The sequence below is a fragment of the Peromyscus maniculatus genome, chromosome 19 (genome assembly GCF_049852395.1).
Source record: "Peromyscus maniculatus bairdii isolate BWxNUB_F1_BW_parent chromosome 19, HU_Pman_BW_mat_3.1, whole genome shotgun sequence".
Classification (NCBI taxonomy): domain Eukaryota; kingdom Metazoa; phylum Chordata; class Mammalia; order Rodentia; family Cricetidae; genus Peromyscus; species Peromyscus maniculatus.
In genome coordinates, this window is record NC_134870.1 from 52183254 (window position 1) to 52208725 (window position 25472).

At 47.9% G+C, this 25472-nt stretch overlaps 1 protein-coding gene and 1 non-coding gene across 3 annotated transcripts in view; both read right to left on the reverse strand.

Moving 5' to 3' along the window:
• Positions 1-377: 377 nt before the first annotated feature.
• Hmgxb3 (HMG-box containing 3) overlaps positions 378-25472 on the reverse strand; it is a 53714-nt gene continuing 28619 nt past the window's right edge. For both annotated transcript variants that reach the window (XM_006985140.4, XM_076555327.1), the window contains exons 11-20: positions 24193-24339; positions 18703-19004; positions 17855-17982; positions 12563-12694; positions 11624-11808; positions 8037-8256; positions 6933-7066; positions 6016-6132; positions 2823-3032; positions 378-1714 (exon numbers count right to left, since the gene is read on the reverse strand). In XM_006985140.4, coding sequence (XP_006985202.2) covers positions 1265-1714; positions 2823-3032; positions 6016-6132; positions 6933-7066; positions 8037-8256; positions 11624-11808; positions 12563-12694; positions 17855-17982; positions 18703-19004; positions 24193-24339 — 2025 coding nt within the window. In that variant the 3' untranslated portion in view covers positions 378-1264. The remainder of the gene's footprint in view (positions 1715-2822; positions 3033-6015; positions 6133-6932; positions 7067-8036; positions 8257-11623; positions 11809-12562; positions 12695-17854; positions 17983-18702; positions 19005-24192; positions 24340-25472) is intronic.
• On the reverse strand, positions 9071-9179 carry LOC121824206 (U6 spliceosomal RNA). Its single transcript, XR_006066022.2, has one exon. It is a non-coding gene; the product is annotated as a U6 spliceosomal RNA (small nuclear RNA).

A 25472-nucleotide genomic window follows, 5' to 3' on the forward strand; every position in this document is an offset into this window, starting at 1 on the left:
TCCACTCCCGAGGGTCTGCATGTCCCTAGGACCTCCTTCCACTCCTGAGGACCCACACGTCCCTAGGACCTCCTTCCACTCCCGAGGGTCTGCATGTCCCTAGGACCTCCTTCCACTCCCGAGGGTCTGCATGTCCCTAGGACCTCCTTCCACTCCTGAGGACCCACATGTCCCTAGGACCTCCTTCCACTCCCGAGGGTCTGCATGTCCCTAGGACCTCCTTCCACTCCCGAGGGTCTGCATGTCCCTAGGACCTCCTTCCACTCCTGAGGGTCTGCACGTCCCTAGGACCTCCTTCCACTCCCTCCATGAGAAGTGATCACCAAGCACCCACTTCCAGAGCCAAAGGACACAATGAGCGGTGAACTGGCTCTTGCTTCATTAAAACCAGATAATTTAATAAACTTTATTCTTGTCGGGGGGGAGAACGAGAGGGGAAGCCACCTATCCCACCCTCTCAATAAATTAACTAGCACTCGGCCAATCCCCGGGCCCCGAGCGAACCACGGCACGTGAGCCGGTGCGGCCGTCTGCTCCCGGCCATCTGCTCCCGGCCGTCTGCTTCCCCTTCACAGAAGGGAGTTTTCCTACTGCTTGCCAGCTAGGTCACAACTGTGGGCCACATCCCCTCTGCGGTGAGGGTCCGAGGGCCCGGAGGATGTAGGGTACAGGAGCGGTGGCCAGAGAAAGGAGGAAGGATTCTCTTCCCCAAAACGCAGGGCAGAGGACAGTCCTGGAGGGAGCTGTAACGACTATTGCTCCCTCCTCCGCTGCCCAAGTTGTGGGAACAGGGAGAGCTGGAGACAGAAGAGTGCACCCCTCCTTTAGGATGAGGAGCCGAAGGGACCCCAAGAGTGAATGAGCCATTAAGGCCCCTGTCAAAGGCAGCAGGCTAGGAAGCCCGAACAACTGGCGCCAGAGCTCACCCCCCGGGACTGCTTAGCTTGGTGGTCTCCGCACCTGGTGCAGGGACCCCAGTGGAGGTGGGCCTGGGCAACCAGCTCGCAGCCTCCCCTCAGCCTCTGCTCCCCAAAACTAGCATGCCCCCCACCCGCTCTCAGGCCCAGGAGAGGTTTCCCAGCACCTCTCCTGAGCCCCAGGGTGGAGGCCCCACTGTGCTCTGAAATGGAAGCTCTTTGGTCGGTTCCAGCAGTCAGAGGCCCTCCCTACAGGGGACTGCAGGCCCCTCAATAGGTCTGCCTTGGGCAAGGACCATAGTATGGCTTGAGAGAGATGGTGCAGGCCCTGGACATAACAACCTGGCTTATCCCACCACCGAGGCTACCTCCTCTTCCTCCCCATCCTCCTGGGTCTTGATCTGAGCAACCCCAAGGCGATAGAGGTTATCACGGATGACCACTTCACCAGGCTGGCAGCTCTGGACAACATCATGGATCTGCCGGTTGACAATTTCTCGGCTGGTGAGGAAGTCCATGAGGCGGTTGTAGAGGTAATAGTGGGTGGCATTGTCAAAGGCAATGGGCCGCTGGCGGACACTGCTGAGTTTGCAGTCCACCATGGAGGCATAGGGCGCCAACTCAGGACACAGTGACAAGGAGCGGTGGCCAGCACTAGGGTCACTGGGATCGGGTTTCGGGTTCGCATGGACAATACGCCGGGTGGCAGTCTTGGTGACTGGATGCTGGACAGAGTTCTCGGCCTCTGGCACATCCACGGAGTAATGCTGGTCCAGGAGTTCAGGGCAGGACACACTCTGGAGGAGGGAAGAGAAGACACTTTGTAAGAGGGAGTGACTGAGAGAGCCTTGTGGGCGAGAGCAGGAGCCGCGGAGTCCGACAGCCCTGTCTAAATCCTAGCGCCCTGCACACTGTCTCCCGCGCCTCCGTCTCTTCTTGTAGGAAGGAGAATGGAAACTGGTCATCTCGGCGGAGATGCCGCCTTGCTTCAGGGGTGTAAGCAGTGTGCCTGGACAATTCAGGCACCAGAGCGATGGGAGGGAGCGGCTCTGAGGGACACTTCCGACAACTTTTGGGGTCTCGGAGAATGAGGAGAATAATGTCTCATTAATGTCTGCTCCAAAGCGAGCCAGAAGCCTTCACCTCCCACAATGCAGCTGGGCAGAGGCACTCACTTCCTGTGACTCTTCTCTTCCTACCTAGTATCAGCTCTACTGCCTCTTCTAGTCTAGGCCAAAGGCAGGCCTTGCAATGCACATGCGTCTCACAGGAACTGTCTCCTGGTACAGTGCACCAAGACACAAACACAAGGATCCAGCCACTGATCTACACAAGGACTCGGCCACTGATCTGCTGCATGACCCTGATCAAGTCCAACTCCCTCTCTGGGTCTTAGTTCCCTTTTCTAATCAAAGGAGAGGGTTAGAGAAGATTGGTGATGAGTGCTGAACCCCAGACCCCATCTCTTAAAAAAGAAAAATAGATTTAACTTATAGTTCTGGATGCAGAGTGAGTGTTTTCTGAGACCACTGTATCTGTATCTCAACAGGCGTGCCCTCTAGCACACTCATGGTCAAATCTAAGACTCGGGAATTAAACAGTGCCCTTCAGGGTGGTCAGTGTGTACAGCCACTTCCACAAAGTGGCAATTTTTCTAGCTTCTCTGGAAAGCAAGCTCTTTTCACACAAGATGCCTGTGTTTGGAACACCCTAAGCACACCAAATAGCACACTCTGCCTCATGCTGCGGTCAGTCAGTAAAGGTCTGTAATAACTACTGGTGCGTCAGGATAAATATTGATGGAGAACAGGAATGCTAGGAAGAGTTCCCAGGCAGGCCCTCCTCTTAACTGGGGGTGGGGGTGGGGGTGGCCCTCCGCCACCCAGTCCTCAGGAGGGGACTCACCACAACTGGCTCTGTAGGGCTAGAGAAACAGCCCTGGTTCTTCCCCCACATCTGACTAGTCAGCTCTGGGTAGCAGAGGTCGGCACACAGGGCCACTGGTGTGGCCATATCTACCACATAGACGGGTGGCCAGTGGCGGGAGGAGGCTAGCAGATCCACATGGTCACGGGCACTTTCACCTCGAACAAGATACTTGGAACCGCAGACCACCTGTGGGAGACGAAGGGTATCGTTCAGGGTTAAGGGACCAGCATGCAGGTGCTGGATTAGGCCCTCACTCACTTCTTTTGAGGAAGAGCACCCTCATGACTAAAGCCAGGGACCCTGACATTAGGTCCTCTCCACCTCCTCTCTAAAAAAGGATTATTATTGTGTACGCAGGCCTGTGCATCCACAGCACACAGGCAGTCAGTGAATGACTCCTCTCTAAAAAAGGATTATTATTGTGTACGCAGGCCTGTGCATCCACAGCACACAGGCGGTCAGTGAATGACTCCTCTCTAAAAAAGGATTATCATTGTGTACGCAGGCCTGTGCATCCACAGCACACAGGCGGTCAGTGAATGACTCCTCTCTAAAAAAGGATTACTATTGTGTACGCAGGCTTGTGCATCCACAGCACACAGACAGTCAGTGAATGACTCCTCTCTAAAAAAGGATTACTATTGTGTACGCAGGCTTGTGCATCCACAGCACACAGGCAGTCAGTGAATGACTCCTCTCTAAAAAAGGATTATCATTGTGTACGCAGGCTTGTGCATCCACAGCACACAGGCGGTCAGTGAATGACTCCTCTCTAAAAAAGGATTATTACTGTGTACGCAGGCCTGTGCATCCACAGCACACAGTCAGTGAATGACTCCTCTCTAAAAAAGGATTACTATTGTGTACGCAGGCTTGTGCATCCACAGCACACAGGCAGTCAGTGAATGACTCCTCTCTAAAAAGGATTATTATTGTGTACGCAGGCTTGTGCATCCACAGCACACAGTCAGTGAATGACTCCTCTCTAAAAAAGGATTACTATTGTGTACGCAGGCTTGTGCATCCACAGCACACAGGCAGTCAGTGAATGACTCCTCTCTAAAAAAGGATTACTATTGTGTACGCAGGCTTGTGCATCCACAGCACACAGGCAGTCAGTGAATGACTCCTCTCTAAAAAAGGATTATCATTGTGTACGCAGGCTTGTGCATCCACAGCACACAGGCGGTCAGTGAATGACTCCTCTCTAAAAAAGGATTATTACTGTGTACGCAGGCCTGTGCATCCACAGCACACAGGCGGTCAGTGAATGACTCCTCTCTAAAAAAGGATTATTACTGTGTACGCAGGCCTGTGCATCCACAGCACACAGGCGGTCAGTGAATGACTCCTCTCTAAAAAGGATTATTATTGTGTACGCAGGCTTGTGCATCCACAGCACACAGGCGGTCAGTGAATGACTCCTCTCTAAAAAAGGATTACTATTGTGTACGCAGGCTTGTGCATCCACAGCACACAGGCGGTCAGTGAATGACTCCTCTCTAAAAAAGGATTATTACTGTGTACGCAGGCTTGTGCATCCACAGCACACAGGCGGTCAGTGAATGACTCCTCTCTAAAAAAGGATTATTACTGTGTACGCAGGCTTGTGCATCCACAGCACATAGGCGGTCAGTGAATGACTCCTCTCTAAAAAAGGATTATCATTGTGTACGCAGGCCTGTGCATCCACAGCACACAGGCAGTCAGTGAATGACTCCTCTCTAAAAAGGATTATCATTGTGTACGCAGGCCTGTGCATCCACAGCACACAGGCGGTCAGTGAATGACTCCTCTCTAAAAAAGGATTACTATTGTGTACGCAGGCTTGTGCATCCACAGCACACAGGCGGTCAGTGAATGACTCCTCTCTAAAAAAGGATTACTATTGTGTATGCAGGCTTGTGCATCCACAGCACACAGGCGGTCAGTGAATGACTCTTCAAGAGTTGGTTCTCTCCTTCCACGGTGGATTCGGGGTGAACCTGGTGCTGGATTTGCCTGGCAAGCACCTCTAGCTACCGAGTCACCGTGCTGGTCCTCCCCTCCTGCTTCCACCCCTAAAGGAGTCACCAGCACATCCTTGTCGGAGAACAGCTAGGACTTAGGACATCTCTAAAGCCTACTCCATCCTATCACCCCACCGACTGTCCTGGCAATGTAAACAGAGGGCTTAGGGCCTCGGGACTGAACCCAGGTTCCCATCAGACCTCTACCGGCTGCCCAGGCGACAGCCGCTGATGTGCTGGGAAGTACTTCCCCAACACTCTCCAGTTCCTCCACTGCCGGACAGATCTGCGTAGATGGAGAACTCTCCCTTCACACCCACTCAGCTGTCCCTTCTACATGAAATGCTCCCTAGTAGAGTCCCTGTACTGTCCCCCGCTTTTCAGAAGACGACGATGGGCGCATCTGGACACACTCTCTGAGCAGGTGCTGATCTGCCCGAGAGTAAGCTTCAAAGGCCCCGCCCCCAGCTTTGTCCCAGTGACTGGCTGCGTCACCCTCCTTTTATGGCCAGCTCAGCCTGACTCTCACTTCACTGTGAACTGAATCTGTTGGCAATGCCCACTCAGGACTGGGTTTTCCATTCTGGTATCTTCCTAGGCCAATTCTGCCATACAAGACCTAGCCTGTAGCTTTTCCTGTCTACCCTATCCATCCCCTTCTACAGAACATCGGGGGTGATTTCACCACCCACTTCCCACTGACACCATCCTAAAGATCTCTGATCATCTTCAGAATAATGGCTCGGGAGCCACTTCTCTGGCTCTCCTCTGGGCTCTTCCTTTACCCCAGGGCTTGGTCTTCTCTGGCTGCCTGGAGACTGCAGGTCCACCCCACTTTCTACCTCAGTTCTTTGGTTCCTCCAGAGCTAGCGTCACAAACTGCGGTAACTTTTTTTCTCCATGGCAATGGGAGGTCAACTAAAAAAGAACATTATCTCTGTCTTTTACTACTGTATAACTGGGCAACTCAGGCCAGCATGCAGTAGGGTGTTTAATACGTATTACTGAATGGCCCAAGTTCCTGCGACAGCCCCCCAAATGGCAAGGATTCCCGCTGCACAGTGAGGCAAGTCCTTGTCCCAAAGGGATCAATCAGATTCTCTGTGGGCAGTTCAACATTAGCACGCTCACCCCATGCTCCTCCCATGCCACTTTCTTACCTGATGGGGGCACACTTTGTAGATTTTTCCCCCTGTGAAATGAGTTGGGGACGGTCTAGCTCTGGCTCCATTCTGTACAGATTCGTAGAGGGCCAATAAGGAGAAGCAGAGCTGATCCTGGAGAGGAGGAGAAGATGAAATTTCAGGTACAAATGCTAAGGTACTCAATATCAAAGGTCTCTCCAAACCCAAAGATCCACTGCTGGCCTGGAGCCTCAGCAGCCCCTCCTCTAGTATAGGTAAACTTCAGGAAGCGCCACAGGAAGCTGCCAGCCTGGTGCCTTGTCAGAAAGACGTTCAAAAAGAGTGCCCATTTGAATCGGAATTTGAAGGAAGCCTGTTTTCAACAGCACAGAAAGCAAGTAAGGTGTGGCTAAAATCCATGCACAGCGTAGAGTCCATGTTAACCGCAGTCTTTTTTATGAGCCTAAAATCAGTCTCTGGGTGAAGTGCTCTTTACAAGAAAGAGCCTTGTGAAGTTTCAGTTGTTTTGATTTTGTAAGTGGGGTTAATCCAATTTAAATCACCATACAGAGTAAGAAGAATCAGGATGGAAAACCTGAGTCTAGTCAGGGATCACATACAGGCCACCATCTGGCTGCTGCTATTTCTTTGGTTTCCTGACTTCTTCTTCTTCTTTTTTTTTTTTTTGGCTTTTTGAGACAGGGTTTCTCTGTGTAGCTTTGCGCCTTTCCTGAAACTCGCTTTGGAGACCAGGCTGGCCTCGAACTCACAGAGATCTGCCTGCCGAGTGCTGGGATTAAAGGTGTGCGCCACCACCGCCCGGCAGTTCCCTGACTTCTAGAACCCTCCGTCAACACAAGTGTCCAATCCCAGGGGGCTTATAACCTGCACAGGGAAGAGGGCAGCCTCCCCGCTCCCAAGGCCCCGTCTTCCCAGCCGTGCCCAGCGCTCACCCTGGAGTCTTCCGGGCCGAAGGGGATGTCGCACTGCTCCAGAAGGCCCTGCAGCTCCTCCCTACCATAGGAGCCGAGGTCCTCCAGCCTGCAGGTGCCCTCCTGCAGCAGCCTCACCAAAGCACTGCCATTGCCTGCAACACAGAGCACAGCTGATGGGAGGGGCTGCTGACAGCCACTTCACCCCCAGCTCCTCACGCTTGAGGAGGAGAAGCAGGGGGCTGGGCATGCAGAGCAGCAGGCAAGCAGTGGAAGTCACCGCTACACACAGCACTCCCAGGGTGCTGAGAGGTGGTGTAGTAGGCAGGCCTAGAGCTTCGCTCATGTCTCAAGTCTCTCAGAACTGGGCCATGCCCTTGAAACACCTACATCTGACAACAGAAATAGTCATTGCCAAGAACCCCAAAACAGGTCACCTTTTAACCCACAGATTCTGTTTTCAGAACCAAGAGCACAGATGCTTCAGACGCAAAAGGAACAGGAGCTATTATTTTCAATTTATTCTATCTGTGAGTGCACGCATGCACGTATGGTACACCATGTACATGCCCGGTGCCTATGGAGGTCAGAAAAGGGCATCAGATCCCTTGGAACTGGAGTCACCAATGATTATGAGCCACCATGTGGGTGCTGGGAACTGAACCTGGTTTCCTCTCCAAGAGCAACAAGTGTTCGTAACCACTGAGCCCCAGGCAACAGCATCATTTAAAAAATGCTCTTTACATACTGTGCTCCTAACCTAGCTTAAAGGGGGCAGAGCTCAGAGACAAAGTGAGGGAGAGCCTCCTCACTGTCTAATGCTAAGAAACAATGTTTGCAGCCAGCGTATCACACAGAGCACTGGTAGAATTAATGCTTCATGTCCAGGCTCTTTAAAGTTAAAACCAAAATAAGGTGCTTATACTTGGTACAGGAAAATGACTGTTCTGTGCAAGTTTCTAACTCCAGAGTGTGGGTATTAAAGGTTTCACTACTGTGTCCAGCCACCACTTTGTATTTTCAGACGTAGTCCTTGAGCCGGGCCTGGCACTCTCTACCACTGCTCTGTCTTGACTTCTGACTGAGCCACTCTCTTAACCCCAAACAGAAACCAAATGGTCTTACCAGGTACTGGCTGCACATCCAGGTTTTTGTCTTTCTCAGTGTTGACGACCACAGTTCCCCTCATGAGCGGTGGGAAGAAGGGAGCAATAACAGAGGCATCGAATTTGGTGATGGGGATGCTGGCAGGGAATGCAACCTGCTCAATCACCTCGGTCTCCATGGTAGTCCAAAAGTCCTCCACGTTCACCTCACTGGAGCCCAAGAATTCCGGCCAGGTAAACTACAATGTGGTCAAGATAGAAAAGGCAAAGAAAAACCAAAACAAAGATAAAAATAGGCCAAAGCGTATGGGCCACGGATTTGGAACAACAGTGTGCACCTTTATAAGGCACCAGGAAAGCAGGGCTTTGGGGAGACCAAGAATCTGACAGCCGTGCACTGCCAGGACACTCCTGCATTTGACAGGCCACCATGAAGCCACCCTTCCTTCCTCTCACACTGCAGTACTCTCCCAGACCAGACAGGAATGAGCCTCCTCGCTTCTACAGCTCTGTTCATGGCATGTTCTGTGGTTAAAAGCACTTGTTGCTCTTCCGGAGGACCCAAGTTTGGTTCCCAGCACCAACCTCAGGTGGCTCAGAACCACCTGCAACTCCAGTCCCGGGACTCCCATGCCTCAGGCCTCTACAGGCATGCACACTCACTACATGTATCTCCACAAATACACCTCTGCATAATTAGAGAAGAAAGAAAAGAGTGTTGACTTAGGTTTAGTTCTCAAACTGAAGCCTCAATTTCTTTATCTAGCTGGCAAGAATAACCCGAACTCTGCTTAGAATTCTATCCATTTTCCAAGGCCCTGTGAATCCTTTCTTCAGGCTCTCCAGGACCTCACAGTACTGTTATCACCTCTCTCTCAGGGAGCAGACTTAACTCTTACAGGCATCCAGCATTTATTTTAACCAGCTTCCTTTTCTCTTTTTTTGCAGTGGTGGAGATCAATTTCAAGGCCTCACACGACAGGCAAGCATTCTACCAATGAGTTTCATTCCTGCACTACTTTTCTTACAAGCAGCTTATTTTTTTTTTGCTTAAAAAATATGGCATGCTTCACAAATCGGCATGTCACTCTTGTGCAGGGCGCCACACTCATCTCTGTATCGTTCCAATTTTAAAATATGTGCTGCTGGATGAAGCAAGCACCTGACATGGTCCTTGAAGTGTGACTCTGACCTTACTACTCTGATGAGAGCCGGTGACTCACTCACTGGAGGCAGGGAGGGTGCTGCCTGGTAGTGAAGTACTTGCTCGGCACATACGAAGTCCTGGATTGGATCTCTAGCACTGACATGTAAACACTAGGCCAGTTTTCAACTGTTTGAGACGTGCTCTCAAACCCTTCCTTCCTTAAGGTGCCGCTGTTGTGCATTTTGTTGAGGCAAAGCGACAAGTAGTCCACGCGCCACCCTTTGAACAGGATGAGCACGAGGTAAGAGTATGTGCAAGGTGTGTATGTGTCCCCCATCCCAAGAGGGCGAAGCCAGGACTATGAACAACCAGAACCAAAGCAAAGCCAAAGCTAATGTGCTTACTGCCCATGCCCAAACACACTGCAGCTCTTCCCTGGAGCTGCGCCATCACTTCAAGGGCCAGTCAGTCTTCCGGTCACTATGGCGGCACCCTGAGGCAACTGCTCACACTACACCTGCAGTAAGGAAGCTCATGACCGCCGGGGCTCAGCTTCCCTTCCCCTTTCCAGTCAGTCCAAGACCTCAACCTAAGAACAGTGCACGGCCCAGTGAGGGTGGGTGTTTCTACCCCAACAAACCTACTCGGGAAACCCTTACAGACGTGCCCTAAGCTCTGTCTCCAGGTGATTCTAAACCCTATCAAGTAACCAGCACAAGCAGCATATCTGCTTGCCGTAATCAAGGGAAATGCCATTCTAGGGCCATTCTTTTGGTTTTCTGAGACAGGGTCTCATGGAGCCAAAGCGAGACTTTAATTCTGGATCCTCCTATCTTTACCTCCCAAGATAATGCCATTATAGGCATGTTCCAACCACTACCCAGCTGGGAAGATTCCTAAATATTTTCAGTTTGCAAATGTTTTATCTCTAAGTATGTATTAAATCATAGTGAAAGCCTTTTATTTTCATAGCGAATAAAATCCAATGAGGCTTTAATGAATTAAACATTTTTATTTCATTTATTTAGTGTCTACACACACACACACACACACACACACACACACACACACACACACACACACGGTACGGCTGTGGCTCTCTCCCCCCACCACGTCGGTACCATCCCAGGGATGAAGCTCAGGCCATTCAGCCTGGCAGCGAGTGCTGGCGTCCACTGAGCCACCCACCAGCACCAACCAGCTCACTGATGGATTTTTAATGTGTAAATGACCCTGCTTTCTGACAGCAAACTTGGCCATGGTATATATTACTTCATTTGTTGCTAGACCGGATGTACTATTATTTTATTTAAGGCAGGCATCTATATTTACATGTATGATCAGCTCCAGTTTCTTGTATTAAAATGTCTAATTTTAAAGAAAGAAGTATTCATTTTTGTGTGTGCACTTACACGTGTGCAAGTGCCTCAGAGACCAGAAGGTTCTGGAGCCTTGGAACTGGAGTCACAGTGGTTGTGAGCTGCCTGATGTGGGTGCCTGGAAACGAACCCAGCTCCTCTTAACGGTGGCAACACTTCTCCAGCCCTGATTTCATTTTGAAAACAGGAGACAGCTATCTGCTTTTGCTGTTCATCTCTTAAGACAGGGATCATACATATCTTGGGCTTTTATCACAACCTACAAAACCATCTCAATTTAGTGGAATTTTGGTGAAAATTATAGTTCAGAACCAAAGTCAGCTCCTATTACTTACCCAGTGCCTTCAGTGGTTCTCCATTTCATTCTGTATACACCCTGAAAATGGCCGTACAGCCGGCCCTGTGGAGGTGCAGCCCCCCCCCCCCCAATCTCACACATCCACCATGGCCAGCACGACTGTCTCAGAGCTTGTTCTCGGTGCTCCTCCTGCCTGGAATCTCTTCCCTAAAGCTACATGGTCTTCAGATCTCTACTCAAATGTCATTTCTCAGAGACTTCCCTGACTACCCTCTATAAAGAGGAACCCTACCTACCGAACACCAATCTCTTCCCTACCCATCTTTCCCAAAGCAGCAAATGCATGCTCCATGAGGACAGAAGTTTTGGGGTTCATTTTTAAACTATTTTCTTAGAAGCCTAAAAAGTGCACGTGAGGGCTAGGACTGTAGCTCAGCTACAGAGCACATACTTATGTACATAGTTCTTGGTTCAATTCTTGGTAAAGGAAACAAACAAGAACTGGGGAATAATTTTCCTGGTAGCGTGTTTTTCTAACACACACAGGCTCTGGATCCGATCTCCAACATCATTAAAAGAAGGGTGGGGGATAAAAAGGGAAAACAAACAAATCCTGTTTCTTTCGGACCTTCTCAAATGAAATACTGGCTGTAGGAGGAAAAAGCCACTGGCCTCACCTACACAGGGCTGGAGCCATGTATCCTTGGGAACGGCATGCAGGAGGAGCTGCCCCAAAGACAGGACGGTCTTCAAAGTGGCTACGGTGGCTGAGAGGGACTTACCTCCACACTCTTCAGGGCCAGCACATTCTCCTCATTCCTCTGAGCCATTTCCACTTTAGGGGCCACACCGCAGATCCCACAGATCATGTCATTGTAGTCACGAACAGTGAGACATTCGAAAGCCCAGTAGCCATTGCACAACAGGTCCTGCAGCTGGTTCAGCTCCTCCGAGGTCAGCGTCTTCTCTGGAAGGACAGCAAGGGTCACTAAAAGACCCTGAAGTCCCAGGGTGAGCCAGAAGACCGCAAGAACAGCAATCCGCAAGTGTTCTGGTGCCACCCAGGGGGTAACTAACGAGAGGACAGCTGCCTTTAACTAATGCCTCCTCGGTACTAGATGCTAGCCTGAGGGCTTTGAAGATACTACCTAGACTCACTCTTACACGGCTAACTCTTTATGAACTAGAAGCTATTATTGTCTTCTTTTATAATAATCAGAACAAGTTGCTCAAAATCACACTGCCACTAGGTGGCAGAGCCAAGCCTCAAATACGAGCCTACATGGCTGTCTGTCCCACCACCGCAGCAGATAAGGCACAGAACTGGAGCTTGTAGAAATGGGTCAGGTGAAGAACTAGGTAGGAAAGACCCAGGTTCCTACACCTAGGTCTCCACATGAGCCTTGGAACGGTAGACATCTAGGAGCTCTGTACTTAGAATGAGCTTAACTAATACACTACAAAGCCAATGTATGTATGACTGAAGGATATTATTCTACAAGTCAGTTGTGAGTTCTTGCTAAAGGCCCCTGTATGCATGAAAACCTTTTCCAAAGTCAGTTTGGCATTTATAAAGTTCTGAAGGAAGATTATATTATTAGGAAGTCAGGATACCTCCTTCCCGAAATACCAGACTCTCACTCCCATGACTCAGCTAAAGCCTATCTCTGGAAGCTCAGCTCAGGACTCAGGACTAACTTGGAACAGAGGGAGGACCTTACCTGTCTGCTCCTGCACAGACTTCAGCACAACACTGACACACACTCTGGGGTCCTCTCCCAGCTTAATCTGGTTCCGGATTGCAAAAAGTAAATCCAGGCTTACCAGCAACTTGTTCCCCACATTAAAAAGACCTGCAGGTTAAAAACAGGCAAAGGATCACTACAGTGTTAACAGTGCAATAAACTAAATGTCTGCTCCAGGGGATTAAGTCACAGTACAGTCATAAGACAGAATGACACATTTTAAAAGAGGGAAGTAGACCTAACTGTCTGAAGTTGTCCACAAGCCACCGCTGAATGAAATACTATTTATAGCAGGTTTTTGTTTTATCCTAATGAAAAAAGAAATGTTGCTCTGTCTCTGGCTCAGTGTTCAGGTCTCACACAACTGCACCATGAATGTCAGGGGACGCCTTAGCACAAGGATGGGGTGGGCCTAACACAGGTGAATTTAAGTGTAGTCAAGACCAGTCAAATGAGAATTTTATTTCATTTATATACCACATAAGCACTGACATGACAAAAACAAATTCTAGAACGTGTACTCCTAGGCCTTTCTAGACATGATAGCCAAGGCTAAAAACAGTATCAAAGCTCTGGCCATTCAAAAATTAAAAAGAGAAGACAAACAGATAAAACCCTTTGTGTCCCCCAAATCATCACATACAAACTTGAAAGACAATAAACAGAAAACCTGCAAAAAGCCAAGAAAAATGGAAACCGGAGGCAGAGAGATCTCTGTAAGTTCGAGGCCAACCTGTTCTACACAGCAAATTCACAAAAATAATTCACAATAGAGTAACACTCTCCTACTCCCCTAGGGTTGTGTAGAAGATCTCTATTCTCTTCATTAATCAAAGAAGTGAGACAATTAATAATGATATACCAGCTTTATCTGTCAATTAGCAAGCTTTAAAGAAGCAGTCCCCAAAGTTCCCAGAGGCAACAAAACTGAGTTTGGTGGCACTGAATACAGAGTCAACAGACAAACTCAAGTGTCTCTGCCAACAACCAACAGTTGGATTGAACTGTTTGTTTAGCACTGAAAATAAAACAAACAAATGTAGGTGTAAGTCTAACAAAATATATCTAGGACCTATATGCTAAAAAACTACAAAATGCTGAAATTCTTAATGATAAAGTATTTAATTGTTAAAAAAAAAAAGGTCTCCAAAACACATTAAAACAAAATGTAATAAAAGAAAATGTAAAAAAGAAAAGAAAAGAAATCTTGATGGGGGTGCATTTTGGGGCTAGAGAGAGGCCTGGTGCCAGGGAGGCTCCCAGGGATCCCACAAGGATGACTCCAGCTAAGATTTCTAGCAATAGTGGAGAGGATCCCTGAACTAGCCTTCTCCAGTAATCAGATTGGTGAAAACCCCGATTGTCATCAGAGAGCCTTCATCCAGTGACTGATAGAAGCAGATGCAGAGATCCACAGCTAAGCACTGGGCCGAGTTCTGGGAGTCCTGCTGAAGAGAGGGAGGAGGGACTGTATGAGCCAGGGGGGTCAGGATCATGGTGGGGGCACCCACAGAAACAGCTGACCTGAGCTAGTGGGAGCTCATGGACTCTGGACTGACAGCTGGGGAGCCTATTCCCCATGCTGAGATACTTTGACAGGCCCTGATGCAGGGGGAGGAGCTTGGTCCTGCCTCAACTTGATATGCCATGCTTTGTTGACTCCCATGGGAGGCCTGCCCTTTTCAGAATGGAGGGGGAGTGCATGGAGTGGTGGTGGATGGGAGGTGTGGAAGAGGAGCAGGAGAGGAGGGAGGGGAAACTGTGGCTGGTGTGTGGAATGAATGAAAAAAATTAATGATAAAAAAATGTAAAGACCATCTTGGAGTGGAGGACTCAATATTTTTAAACAACATCTTCAAATTGGTCTATAAATTCAACAAAATTTCCATGAAGTTCTAGTGGGACCGTACATAATGATAAACAGACTACCCAAAACAACTCACGAAGAGCAACACTGGAGGACTCACTCTGCCTGACAGGACTTACTCTGTGGCTGCAGTGGTAAACACAGTGTGTACTGAGGCCCAGCACGGTAGTCTGTGCCCTTAATCCAAGCAGAGGCAGATAGATCTCTTTAAGTTTGAGGTCAACCTGCTCTACATAGCAAATTCCATGAAAGCTAGGGCTACAAAAAACCAAAAAGACAACAAAACAGAAGGCAATGTATACTGGCAAAGATAAACAATGGAACAACCTAATGTTTCAAAGCAGTCTCATGTAAAGAGGTCAAGTGATTTTCAGTAATGGGACAATAGATACCTATATCTCACAAATGAATTAAATCTGGACCTAACCCTTTATATAAAAGTTAAATAAGGGGGCTGGGGAGATGGTTCAGCAGTTAAGAGCATTTACTGCCTTACAAAGGACCTACCTAGGTTTAGCTCCCATGTTATCTATCTATATGTATGTATGTATGTATGTATGTATCTCTCTCTCTCTCTCTCCTATGTTATAGCTCACAACCGCCTATAACTTCAGTTTCAGGGGATCCAATGCTCTCTCTGGCCTCTGCTGACACCAGTACTCGTGAGAAGCACATACATTCATGTAGACACTCATATATACATACGACATAAAAATACATCTTTTTATAAAGTTAAACAGATATGGATCATATGGGCTGGGAAGACGATTCAGTCAATACAGTGATTGTCTGTACTGGGTTTAACCCTTAGAGCCCGTGTGCAGACTAACAAGAAATTGAGCATGGTGTTACACATTCGTTATCCCAAAACTGGTGAAGCAGAAACTGGCAGACCCCTGAGGTTTGCCAGCCAGCCACCCTAGCCCATGGCACGAACCCCAGGCTAGAAAGGCATTAAGGACTGGGAAAATGTCTCAGTGGGTAAAGTACGTACTATGCAAGTGTAAGGACCTGAGTCTGGATCCCCAGAACCCAGGGAAAGGTGGCATGGCAGTGTACCCGTAGCCTTGGCACTCTGGATGGGAGGCAGATGGACTTTCTGGGCTAGGCAGCCTGCCCTACGCAGCAGCCAACAGGGAACTGTCTCAGACAAGGCAGAAAGTAAGAACCGACACCCAAGGCTGTCCTCTGACCGCCACGTGTACACAGGACACACACATACACGGAGAAAGATTAAAAATGGACACTTCATCAAAAACCATGCATCCACCACTGGTCATTACACAGACCACTTAGGATGGCTAAAAACACCACCATGTGCTAGCATACAGCTCAGACAAAAATTCTCACACACTAATGGAAAGAACGCAAAACGAGAAAGCCTCTTTGGAAAATGGTTTGGCAATTAATTATAAAACTAAACATACGCTTACCATTTGGATCTTATATTTACTTAGAAAAAATGAAAATGTATACTCATCCACAATCCCGTCAACAGATGTCTGTAGCAGCTCTATTTGTAACTGCCAAAAACTGGCAGCAATTCAACCATCCTGTGGCAGGTAAATGGATAGACTAGCACATCCACACAAGGAAAATTAGTCAATGATAAAAAAGCACATACTAATGCACAGTAGGCGGGAAACAGGTTGGAGGACTATATACTATTGCTGTACGTACACAACGTTCTTTAGTGGAGGACATCAAAAGAACGAGAATTAAACAGTTACCAAAGGAGGTGAGTTCAACTCCAAGGGAACAAAACAAGAGGCTTGACTGTGTCAGGATTCAGTGTACGTGTCAGACAGAACTCACAGAACATACAACAAGGAAACTCTACTCTATGTAATTTCTCTCTTCTTTTTTTTCAAGACAGGTTCTCTCTATGTAGCTCTGGCTATCCTGAACTCACTATGTAGGCCAGACCATATTGGCCTCAAATTCAGAGATCAGTCTGCTTTTGCCTCCCAAGTGCTGGGTACTCTATGTAAATTTAAAGAATTTTAGTTAAGACATATATAATACGGAGCACTGGCCTACATAGATTACAGTGGAGAAAAATGGGCACTTTAACTCTGGGTAGGAACACAAAATAACAAACACTGACTGGCAATACAAGATTTCACATGAATTCAAAAAAACGGTAACATAAGGTTCAAGACAAAGAACAACTATGTCTTAATCCTCAGTACGAATTCTACGTGTCAATTCAGGATTCACACTCTTACAACTGGTACATGGGTTTTCTTGTTGTTTGGGTTTTTGAGGTTCAAAGACAATTTTATATGTGTATTTAAAGAAAAATGCCAAGGCAGGAGGTTGTAAATCTCAGCAGCTGCCCACAAAAGAATGGAGAAGGGAAAAAGTCATGCCCCTGAGTAAGCTGACACGGAGGTTGGCCAGCCACCAGGCAGACAAGCAACCGTATGTGGAGGAGAGCTTTGGGTAAAGAGTAAAGAAGGCCAAAGTACCAAAGAACGCAAGCTAGAAAAGAGAAGAAGAAAGCTGTACACAGTTTAAAAGTGTTGAATAAAGGAGAGAGTACAAATACAGCAATCCCACTTTTGAGAATTCGTCCAAAAGAAATAAGGACACACATAATTATTTAATTACAAGCGAGACTGTAAAATGGAACACCCAACATCCTTATTAAAGGACTATTTCTCTACTTGTTGGCAGAGGAAGATGCCAATGATAGGGTGCTAAATTAAAATACCATGTTCCACACACCCAGCACGCTCCACCGTTGTGCAAAGAGAACCTAGAATGTTACTCACACTTCTCTAGCCCCTGACGTTCTGCGGACAATGAACGTGTCTGAGGATCAGAGAGTGAGTGGTGTCAAGTGTTTATCTCAAGCGGGATTACTGTCATCTTTTCTAACTGTCTGTACTGACCAGTTTTTCTACAACTAAGATTTGGGTTTTGTTTTGAGACAGGGTCTCACTATGTAGGCCTGGCTGGCCCCAAACTCAGAGCTCCACCTGTCTGCCTCTCGAGTCCTGGGATTAAAAGTATGTTGAGGGCCGGGCAGTGGTGGCACACGCCTTTAATCCCAGCACTCGGGAGGCAGAGTCAGGCAGATCTCTGTGAGTTCGAGGCCAGCTTGGGCTACAGAGTGAGATCTAGGAAAGGCACAAAGCTACACAGAGAAACCCTGTCTCGAAAAACAAACAAACAAACAAACAAAAAAAAAAGGTATGTTAAGAGCTGTTATTTGTAAACTAACTAAAGACTCTAGAGCAGGATCATACCTGAGGAAACTGTCACTGAGGCAGAGGCAGTCAGGACAAAGACCGATTCTTCAGAAGCTGCTAAGAACAGAGGAGCAAAGCTACAACCAATATGGTAGTTCCCAGACCTGTTCTGGGGTGCTGAGGACAGAGAAGGTCAGCACCTACCTGTGTAGATGTCCATGAAGCTGTGCAGGGCCAGACAATGCGGGTTCAGACACATCTTCACCTGGGCAGTGACCACCTGCAGCCGGCTAGCTGTCAGGAGCCAGCATTCCTGAGGCCCGGCCGGGGAGCTAGCACCCAGAACAAAAACCAGGAGGGAAGTCAGTCTCCTTCTGCAAGCTACAGGAGCGTAGCCAGAAGCAAAATTCTCCAGACTTTACTGCAACCAGCAAAAGAAGGTGCTGGAGCTGTGTTTCCAAGATTGTCTAACTGAAAGTCTCCATTTCCTTGAGATCTGGGCTAAGAAATCAAACTTATAAGGTAATCAATCTGACTCTCAAGTTATTACATGACTTAAGCGGCTCCACAGACAACTCCAGGTTATGCTGGGCAGGCCAGAATAATCTAAGCCCTAGGCTGGAGATGGCAAGCTTCAGGCATCTCTAAAACTGCTAATTCAGAAAAAAAATGTACAAAAGCTGTATTTCTCTTCTGTGGTATGTTTTGCCTGCATGCATGTATGTGCACCACATTTGTGCTGTCTAGTGCCTATGGAGGTCAGAAAAGGGCATCAGATCCTTTGGAACTGGAGTTATGGATAGCTGCGAGCTGCCATGTGGGTGCTGGGAATTGAACCCGGGTCCTTTACAAGAGCAAAAACTGCTCTTAACCTCTGAGCAAACTCTCCAGTCTAATTGCTAATTATTTTACTATTAGCGACTGAGAAGGCCAAGGAAAGCTAAGGAAAGCACACACTAGCATCTCTCCCGGTTAACTGCAGCTGTCTGAAGAAAGAAGCGACAGGAGCCAAGTGAGCTGGGGCGGCTAGGGTGGGGTAAAGTGGTGCTTACTTTTGTCCCCCCTTGAATAATGGGCTGCTACAGAGAAGGCACTGCGTGGATGGAGACTCATAATAATTCGACCAAGAGGTCTGCTCGATGGTGACTGTCTCCTCACTCACGTTGGACAGGATAAGTCGAGAGCTGTTTAGTTCATGAATCAAGGCGAAGACCTCAGCCAGCTCTGACTCGTTCTCGGGGATCTGCAGGACTTTACGCAGCAGCTGCAGCGTGGACTGACGCTGGATCTCCCTCTGGGTTGTGGTCAGGGGTTCTGTGGTACTTGGCATATCTCGGTGTGGTGAGCTCACCTCCTGAGAGAAGAGTGGATCAAATCATTAAGCTGTGGGTAGAGAGACAGCTTCAGGCCAAAGTCATCAGTCTGCAAAGAGCAGAGGGATGGGCCCATGCCTGGGGTGGGAAAAGAAGTGCCTATCAGTTAATTCCCCGTGCCGCTAAAAGCTCTCTGGAGCTCAATTTGTTTTTTATCAATAAAACACATCTCTTGGCAACAGATTTAACTGCTAGCTCCCACTCATGGGGAGGTAAGAGACCTGGTGTTCAGTTCTGGAGAGGACACTAGTGGCTGGACATGTGGGACCGACCACAAGGCAGTTTATTTGATTTCTCTGAGACTTAATATCTTTATCTGGGAAACAAAGGACAAAAACACAGGTAACCTCCGGAGACCTGAAAAGAGAGAGGAGAGAGAGGACAGTTCCCTAGAAGCTCTTGCCCTGACCCAAGTGTCTGAATTCTCTCCCTCTGCTCACTTCTGCCAGGCACAGAAAGGCGTCGGTCACACTGCTGGCACTGTGGCATGCAGGGAGCATTCACATCAGGGTCACTAGGACTGTAGACGGTTAGAAGTGGATGGAGCCAAACACCTGCCTTCCAGAGGAGCATGTAAGCCCAGAGAGATTAAGTGAATTGAATGGGGAGTTCTGTTACCCTATCTCAATCTTAGGTATTGGGGCCACTTTCCCCACTGAAATGAGGAAATTGCCACACCTCCTACAGGAATGTTCAAAGTAGGTTTTTGTTCACGATGCACTTTCTTGGTTGGGTTTTTTTTCTTTGTGCTATGGTCATAATGTTTTATATCCCTCCAAAATTCATGTCAAAATTCTACCATTTGGTGTGAGGTTAGGGGGTGATCAGTCATGCCAGAGCCCCAGGGATGGGGTTAGTGCTGCTCTGGAGGGGAAGGCAGGAGGACCACAAAGTTAAGGCCAACCTGAGCTACACAGCAAGATCTTGTTTCTAAATCAATCAACCGAAGGTGTCAGAGAGGTCCTTTCTACTTTTCATTGTATGAACACAGCAAGAGGGCGCCACACATGAGCTAGATAGGGAGCACTAGCCAGACAATGAGTCTGCTAGCATCCTGGATGTTTCAGCTTTCACAACTCTAAAAAACAAGTTTGTTATTTAAAGAAATATTTCCTCATAATCTTTCAGTGCCGCTGTACAGACTAATTGAGATACTGCAAGTCAATCAATCAGCAAAGTGCCTGTGAGCCAGTGAGGAACATGAACGGTCCTGTTGATGCATAAACATGTCAAAGTCTTTGTCTTTAATTCTGTGCGCCTTCAGGATCCAAGGGAGTTTTATTCACTCCTGGGACAAGGTTCTCAGGTGGATCTCCTCTGCCTCCTCTGTGCTCCCTGAGCAACATCCCTTCACTGTTGATCTTCAGTCAACATGACTGAATTTGGAACCATCCAGGAGATACACCTCTGGATGTGAGGTTGTTTCCACAGAAGCTCAACTGAGGAGAGAATATCCACAGAAAGTGTGCAGATCCCCTCCTTCCGACCCACAGGCTAGAGTGCTACACGGACCAGAGATGCCTCAGCAGGTGAAGATTAGACTAAATTAGATATCAGCATTTTCCTCAGCAGACAGGAGCCCAGGGGAAGGGCTCCTTGAGAAACTTCAAGGAGTCTACTGTAAAGCCCTGCCATGGGAAAGCGGATCCATAGCCTTCCTCTACCACGTGCCCTCCACTGGAAGTGAGACATTTATTCCTAATGTCTCATGCCAGGAATCCACATGGTGGAAGGAGAGCATGGATCCCAGAGCTGTGCGGGGCCAGCCTGCTGCACATTAGCATTCCTCTTGTTACTCCTGATCTGCTGAGATCCCCCAGCACAGCCTGAGTCAGGCTACTCTGCCACCACACCTTTCCTGCCATGATCAACTATGCCCCTTAAACCAAACCTCAAGGAGAGCAAAGTTCTCCTCCTTTTCTTCACTCTCCCCGCCCTGCCCCAGACAGGGTTTCTCTGTGTAGCCCTGGCTAGCCTGGACTCACTCTGTAGACCTGGCTGGCATCAAACTCCAGGGAGCCATCTGCCTCTTTTCTGCCTTTAAGCTGTTTCTTGTGAGGTCATGGCAATAGAGAAGTCACTGATGCAGTCACTGGACCCTCACTGGTGAGGACGGGCACCTGCTTGTCTGTTCATTCTTCAAACCAGCCAGAGACCTGTGTCACAGTCCTCTCTAGCTAGCTGCAGAGTAACGAGAGTGTGTTTTCTTCCTAAGAGCACTGTCTCCCTGTCTGTAACCGTATGGTCACTTGTCTTTCTCCTGCACTAGACTATAAGCTCCTCAGGGAAGGGGCCAGGTGATGGTCACTTCTGAACACCTGGTGCATGTGACATTCAACATATGCTTGATAAATCAACGAATGAATGGCTGCAAAAGAATGAGTAACATCAGCACAGGCCGTCCTGGAAGGTTATGTATTCCCTGCTGTGGTGACACTGAACTACACCACCCCTTTGGAACCAGAGATGAGGACAGAAAGGACTGAAGGCCACTCCAGCCAAGAGATGGCGGTACAGCTTCAATTACAAGAGCTGCAAACCAAGCACAAAGAGGACGAATGTGCTGCCCCCTGGGGGCTCCAGAGGCTACACATACACAGTCTAGTTCCTGACACGGTTTACTTTTCTGAATACACATGCGCATTGAGACTCTCAAGTAAGTAAGATGTGAAGAAAACATCAATGCCATTAGATAGATTTGATGGCCAGAGAAGGCATGCTCAAAAACAAGCATCTTAGGTTTGGGGTTTATTTTCTTTTTCTTACTGTTTTGTTTTTCTTATCAGGGTAGGAACCAAACCCAGAGCTTCCCAAAGGCCAAGCAGGAGCTGTTGACTGAGCTACAGCCCCAGCCAAATCAATCTAGAAGAGATTAAGTTCTGCAGGAGCTGAGGGAAGCAGGCAACCCAGTTTGTACAACCAGCACTACAAGAGGAGGAGCATGACGCGTGCTCACAGAACCCTGGGTAGGAAAGCTCACTTCCAGTGGAGGGCACGTGGTAGAGGAAGGCTATGGATCCGCTTTCCCATGGCAGGGCTTTACAGCAGACTCCTTGAAGCTCCTCACGGAGCCCATCCCCTGGGCTCCTGTCTGCTGAGTAAAATGCTGATATCTAATTTAGCTCACCTCCCTCTTTCGTCTCACTGACAGGAAACTAAAGCTCGAAAGTTCAGCGTCCTACTCAGGATCACAGCCACCAGGCCTCTACATTCCCAATCCTAATTGTCATCCCACCCCCAAATTAGTTCCACTTCCCTTTCTCACAAGGTCAGTGACCCTGAATAAACCTCAGGCCAGAGACAGACTTGGCGACCAGAGAGCAATACTCATCGCCATAAAGGCTCCCTCCACATGCAGAGAACTTAGGGTCGGAAGCAGTCTCCCCATCTTTAGTCTTGTCTGCTCCCAAATCTTGTTAATTTCGGGTTGTTTTTTAAAAGATTTATTTATTTTTACTTCATATGTTTAAATGCTTTGCCTTATGTATGTCTGTACATCACCTGCATGCAGCACCTGCAGAGGCCACAAAAGGGCATCTGGACCTGAACCTGGAGTTACAGCTGTCATGTGGGTGCCAGGAATTGAACTCAGGCCCTCCGCAAGGGCACTCAATGCTCCCGACCTCTGCATCGTCTCTAAGCCCCAAGTCTCCCTTTTCAAATAACCTCCGTCTAGGCCTCTCCCTGGCTGACAGACTCTCGGTAGAACAGTTGCAGTGTTTTTCCTGACTCCTGCCACCCTACAACACCTTCTCCAGCCAATGGAAAACTCTTTACTTTCAACGCCAGCCATTGGCTGGGGCTGTAGCTCAGTCAACAGCTCCTGCTTGGCCTTTGGGAAGCTCTGGGTTTGGCTCCTACCCTGATAAGAAAGATAAAACAGTAACAAAAAGAAAATAAACCCCAAACCTAAGATGCTTGTTTTTGAGCATGCCTTCTCTGGCCATCAAAATTCTGTCCTTCTTTAGAGACCCAATTCAGATTTGGAGTGGCCATACGTCATCTTTAATTCTTAACCTGTTCTAAGTGATATTCCCATTCCCCCTCACTTGTCTTGGGGCTGGCAGTAAATACAGAAGGAATAAATCAACCTTTCAGGTCCGAGCTAGGCTTCTGTAGTAGTTGGAGTAAGAATGACCCCTACAGACTCTCATATTTGAATGCTTGTTTGGCAGTTGGTGGAACTGTTTGGGAAGGATTAGGGGTGTGGCCTTATTGGAGCAGGTGTGTCACTGGGGGTGGGCTTTGAGGTTTCCAAAGCACACACTATTCTTAGTTAGCTCTCTGCCTTATGGTTGCTCTCGGAACATGTAAGCTTTCAGCTGTTTTTCCAGTGCCATGCTATCATGCTCCCTGCCATGATGGTTATGGATTTGAAACTACACGCAAGCCACCAATTAACTGCTTTCTTTTGTAAGTTGCCTGGGTGATGGTGCTTTGTCATAGCAATAGAAACACACCTAAGACAGTCTCTCATGCTCGTCTGTGTAAGGCCTTGCTGTGCCACTCTTTCCAGTGATTGAACTCTTGCTTTTCAGTGGTCAATGTGTGGCCCCAAAGTTCATGTATTAATGAAATATATTAATCACATATTAATGCAACTCGAAAGGGTGTGGTTAAGTTACAAATGGATTACTCCATGAATGGATTAATGTGTCTTTGTTATGAAGCAAGCTCCCTCTGGCTCCTCGCTCTGTCTTAGAAGCCCTCTACCACATTATGATACAGAGAGAAGGTCCTCATCACATGCTAAGCAGATACCAACCAGCACCACATTCTTGACTTCTTGGCCTCCAAAACTGTAAAGTACACAACCTCCTCCTCTATTCCATTATCCATCTAGGATACTTTGTTACAGAAGTACTGTAAAGTACACAACCTCCTTCTCTATTCTGTTATCCATCTAGGATACTTTGTTATAGAAGTACTATAAGGACACAACCTCCTTCTCTATTCCGTTATCTATCTAGGATACTTGTTACAGAAGCTGAAAATGGACTAGGATATGGACTGATCTCACTTTGGTACTGAGGACAAGGCCCAGAGAGAAGGTATTTCATCAAGTTCAGAACATACAACCTGGTCCCAATCTGACTCTCACCACTAATCATGTGCTAAAATCCAAAGCACAACTCAAGTCTAAGGCAAGCATTTGGGGAAGGAACTCACGGCCTTCGTGGTTTTCTCGGTCCTGTCTTTGGCAAGGTTGAAACCACAGCTGGGACAAATCCGAGGTTTGTGCCGGTTGGTGTAGACATAGCTACAAGAGGGATTTTTGCACTTCCCCCGTCCTCTCGATGTAGCCAGACCCAAATCCTAAAAAAGGAAGACCCATGTTTCAATTCTTCAAAAATTAGGTTCAACTTGAACAGAATCAAAAGCCAGGAGTGACAGGTATTCGTTCAAAGCAAGTGACAATTCAAATTAGATTTATCCTAACTTCTGAAGATTCTTGAAGCAAGATCTGTGGGTATCTTCTTTCACTTTTAATAAAGGATGCCAGGCTAGTCCTTCTCTAGCTGTAAAACAAGTGAGTTGACTCCCATGGTTCAGAAATTCAAGTGCCTGGGTATGTGATGCACACCTGTAGTCCAGCACTTGGGAATAGAGGGGAGAAGAACAGGAGTCCTAGGCTGGCCTCAATGACTCCAGATAGTTCAAGGCCAGCCCGAGCTACATAAGACTCTGCCTCAAAAAAAGGGAGGGGCAGATGGTTCATCAGTGAAAGCACTTGCAAGAAAATGACCGAGTTCAGAACCCCAGCATCCAAATGGCCAAGTGAGCAGAGCAGCTCACCTGTAACCCCAGCAATGGAAGGCTAATCAGTGAAGTAAGTTAGCCGGTGAAACAAGCCTGCTGCCAGTGGACTCTGCAGCGGACCGAAAACCTACCTCAAGAGGAGGGAGGTGGAGAGCAATCGAGGAAAAGTCTTAACATCAACCTTTGACACTCGCATACGCATCCGTGCACGCACAAACAAACATACACTCACACACGCACACTCACTCACTCAAGGGTGGCTAGGCTAGGACTACAGAGTGAGTTCAAGGTCAGGCTATAAAGCTTAATGAGACCTTGTCTCAAAACCATTTAAAAAGTGCTGGGAGTGTAGTTCAGTAGTGGAGTGCTTGCCTGGCACATGAGGCTATGGGTTCAGTTCCCAGTTCTGTAAACAGTACAGAAATGGAAGGTAGGGAAACCCATGTGGGGAACCCAGATGAGCTGCTTTCCAAGCACACTTCTCAAATCCACGAAGATGATTTGTGTTTTATGTTTGTGCCTTAGAGAAGAAAATGCATTACTGCCTAAACTTCTCTGTGGAACCCTTTCGTCCTTTCTTTTTGTAAATTTATTTATTTTATGTGTGCAGAATTCTGCCTGCATGTCTGTCTGTGCACCACCACACTGTGACTGGTAACTGCAGAGGCCAGAAGGTGTCAGATTCCCTG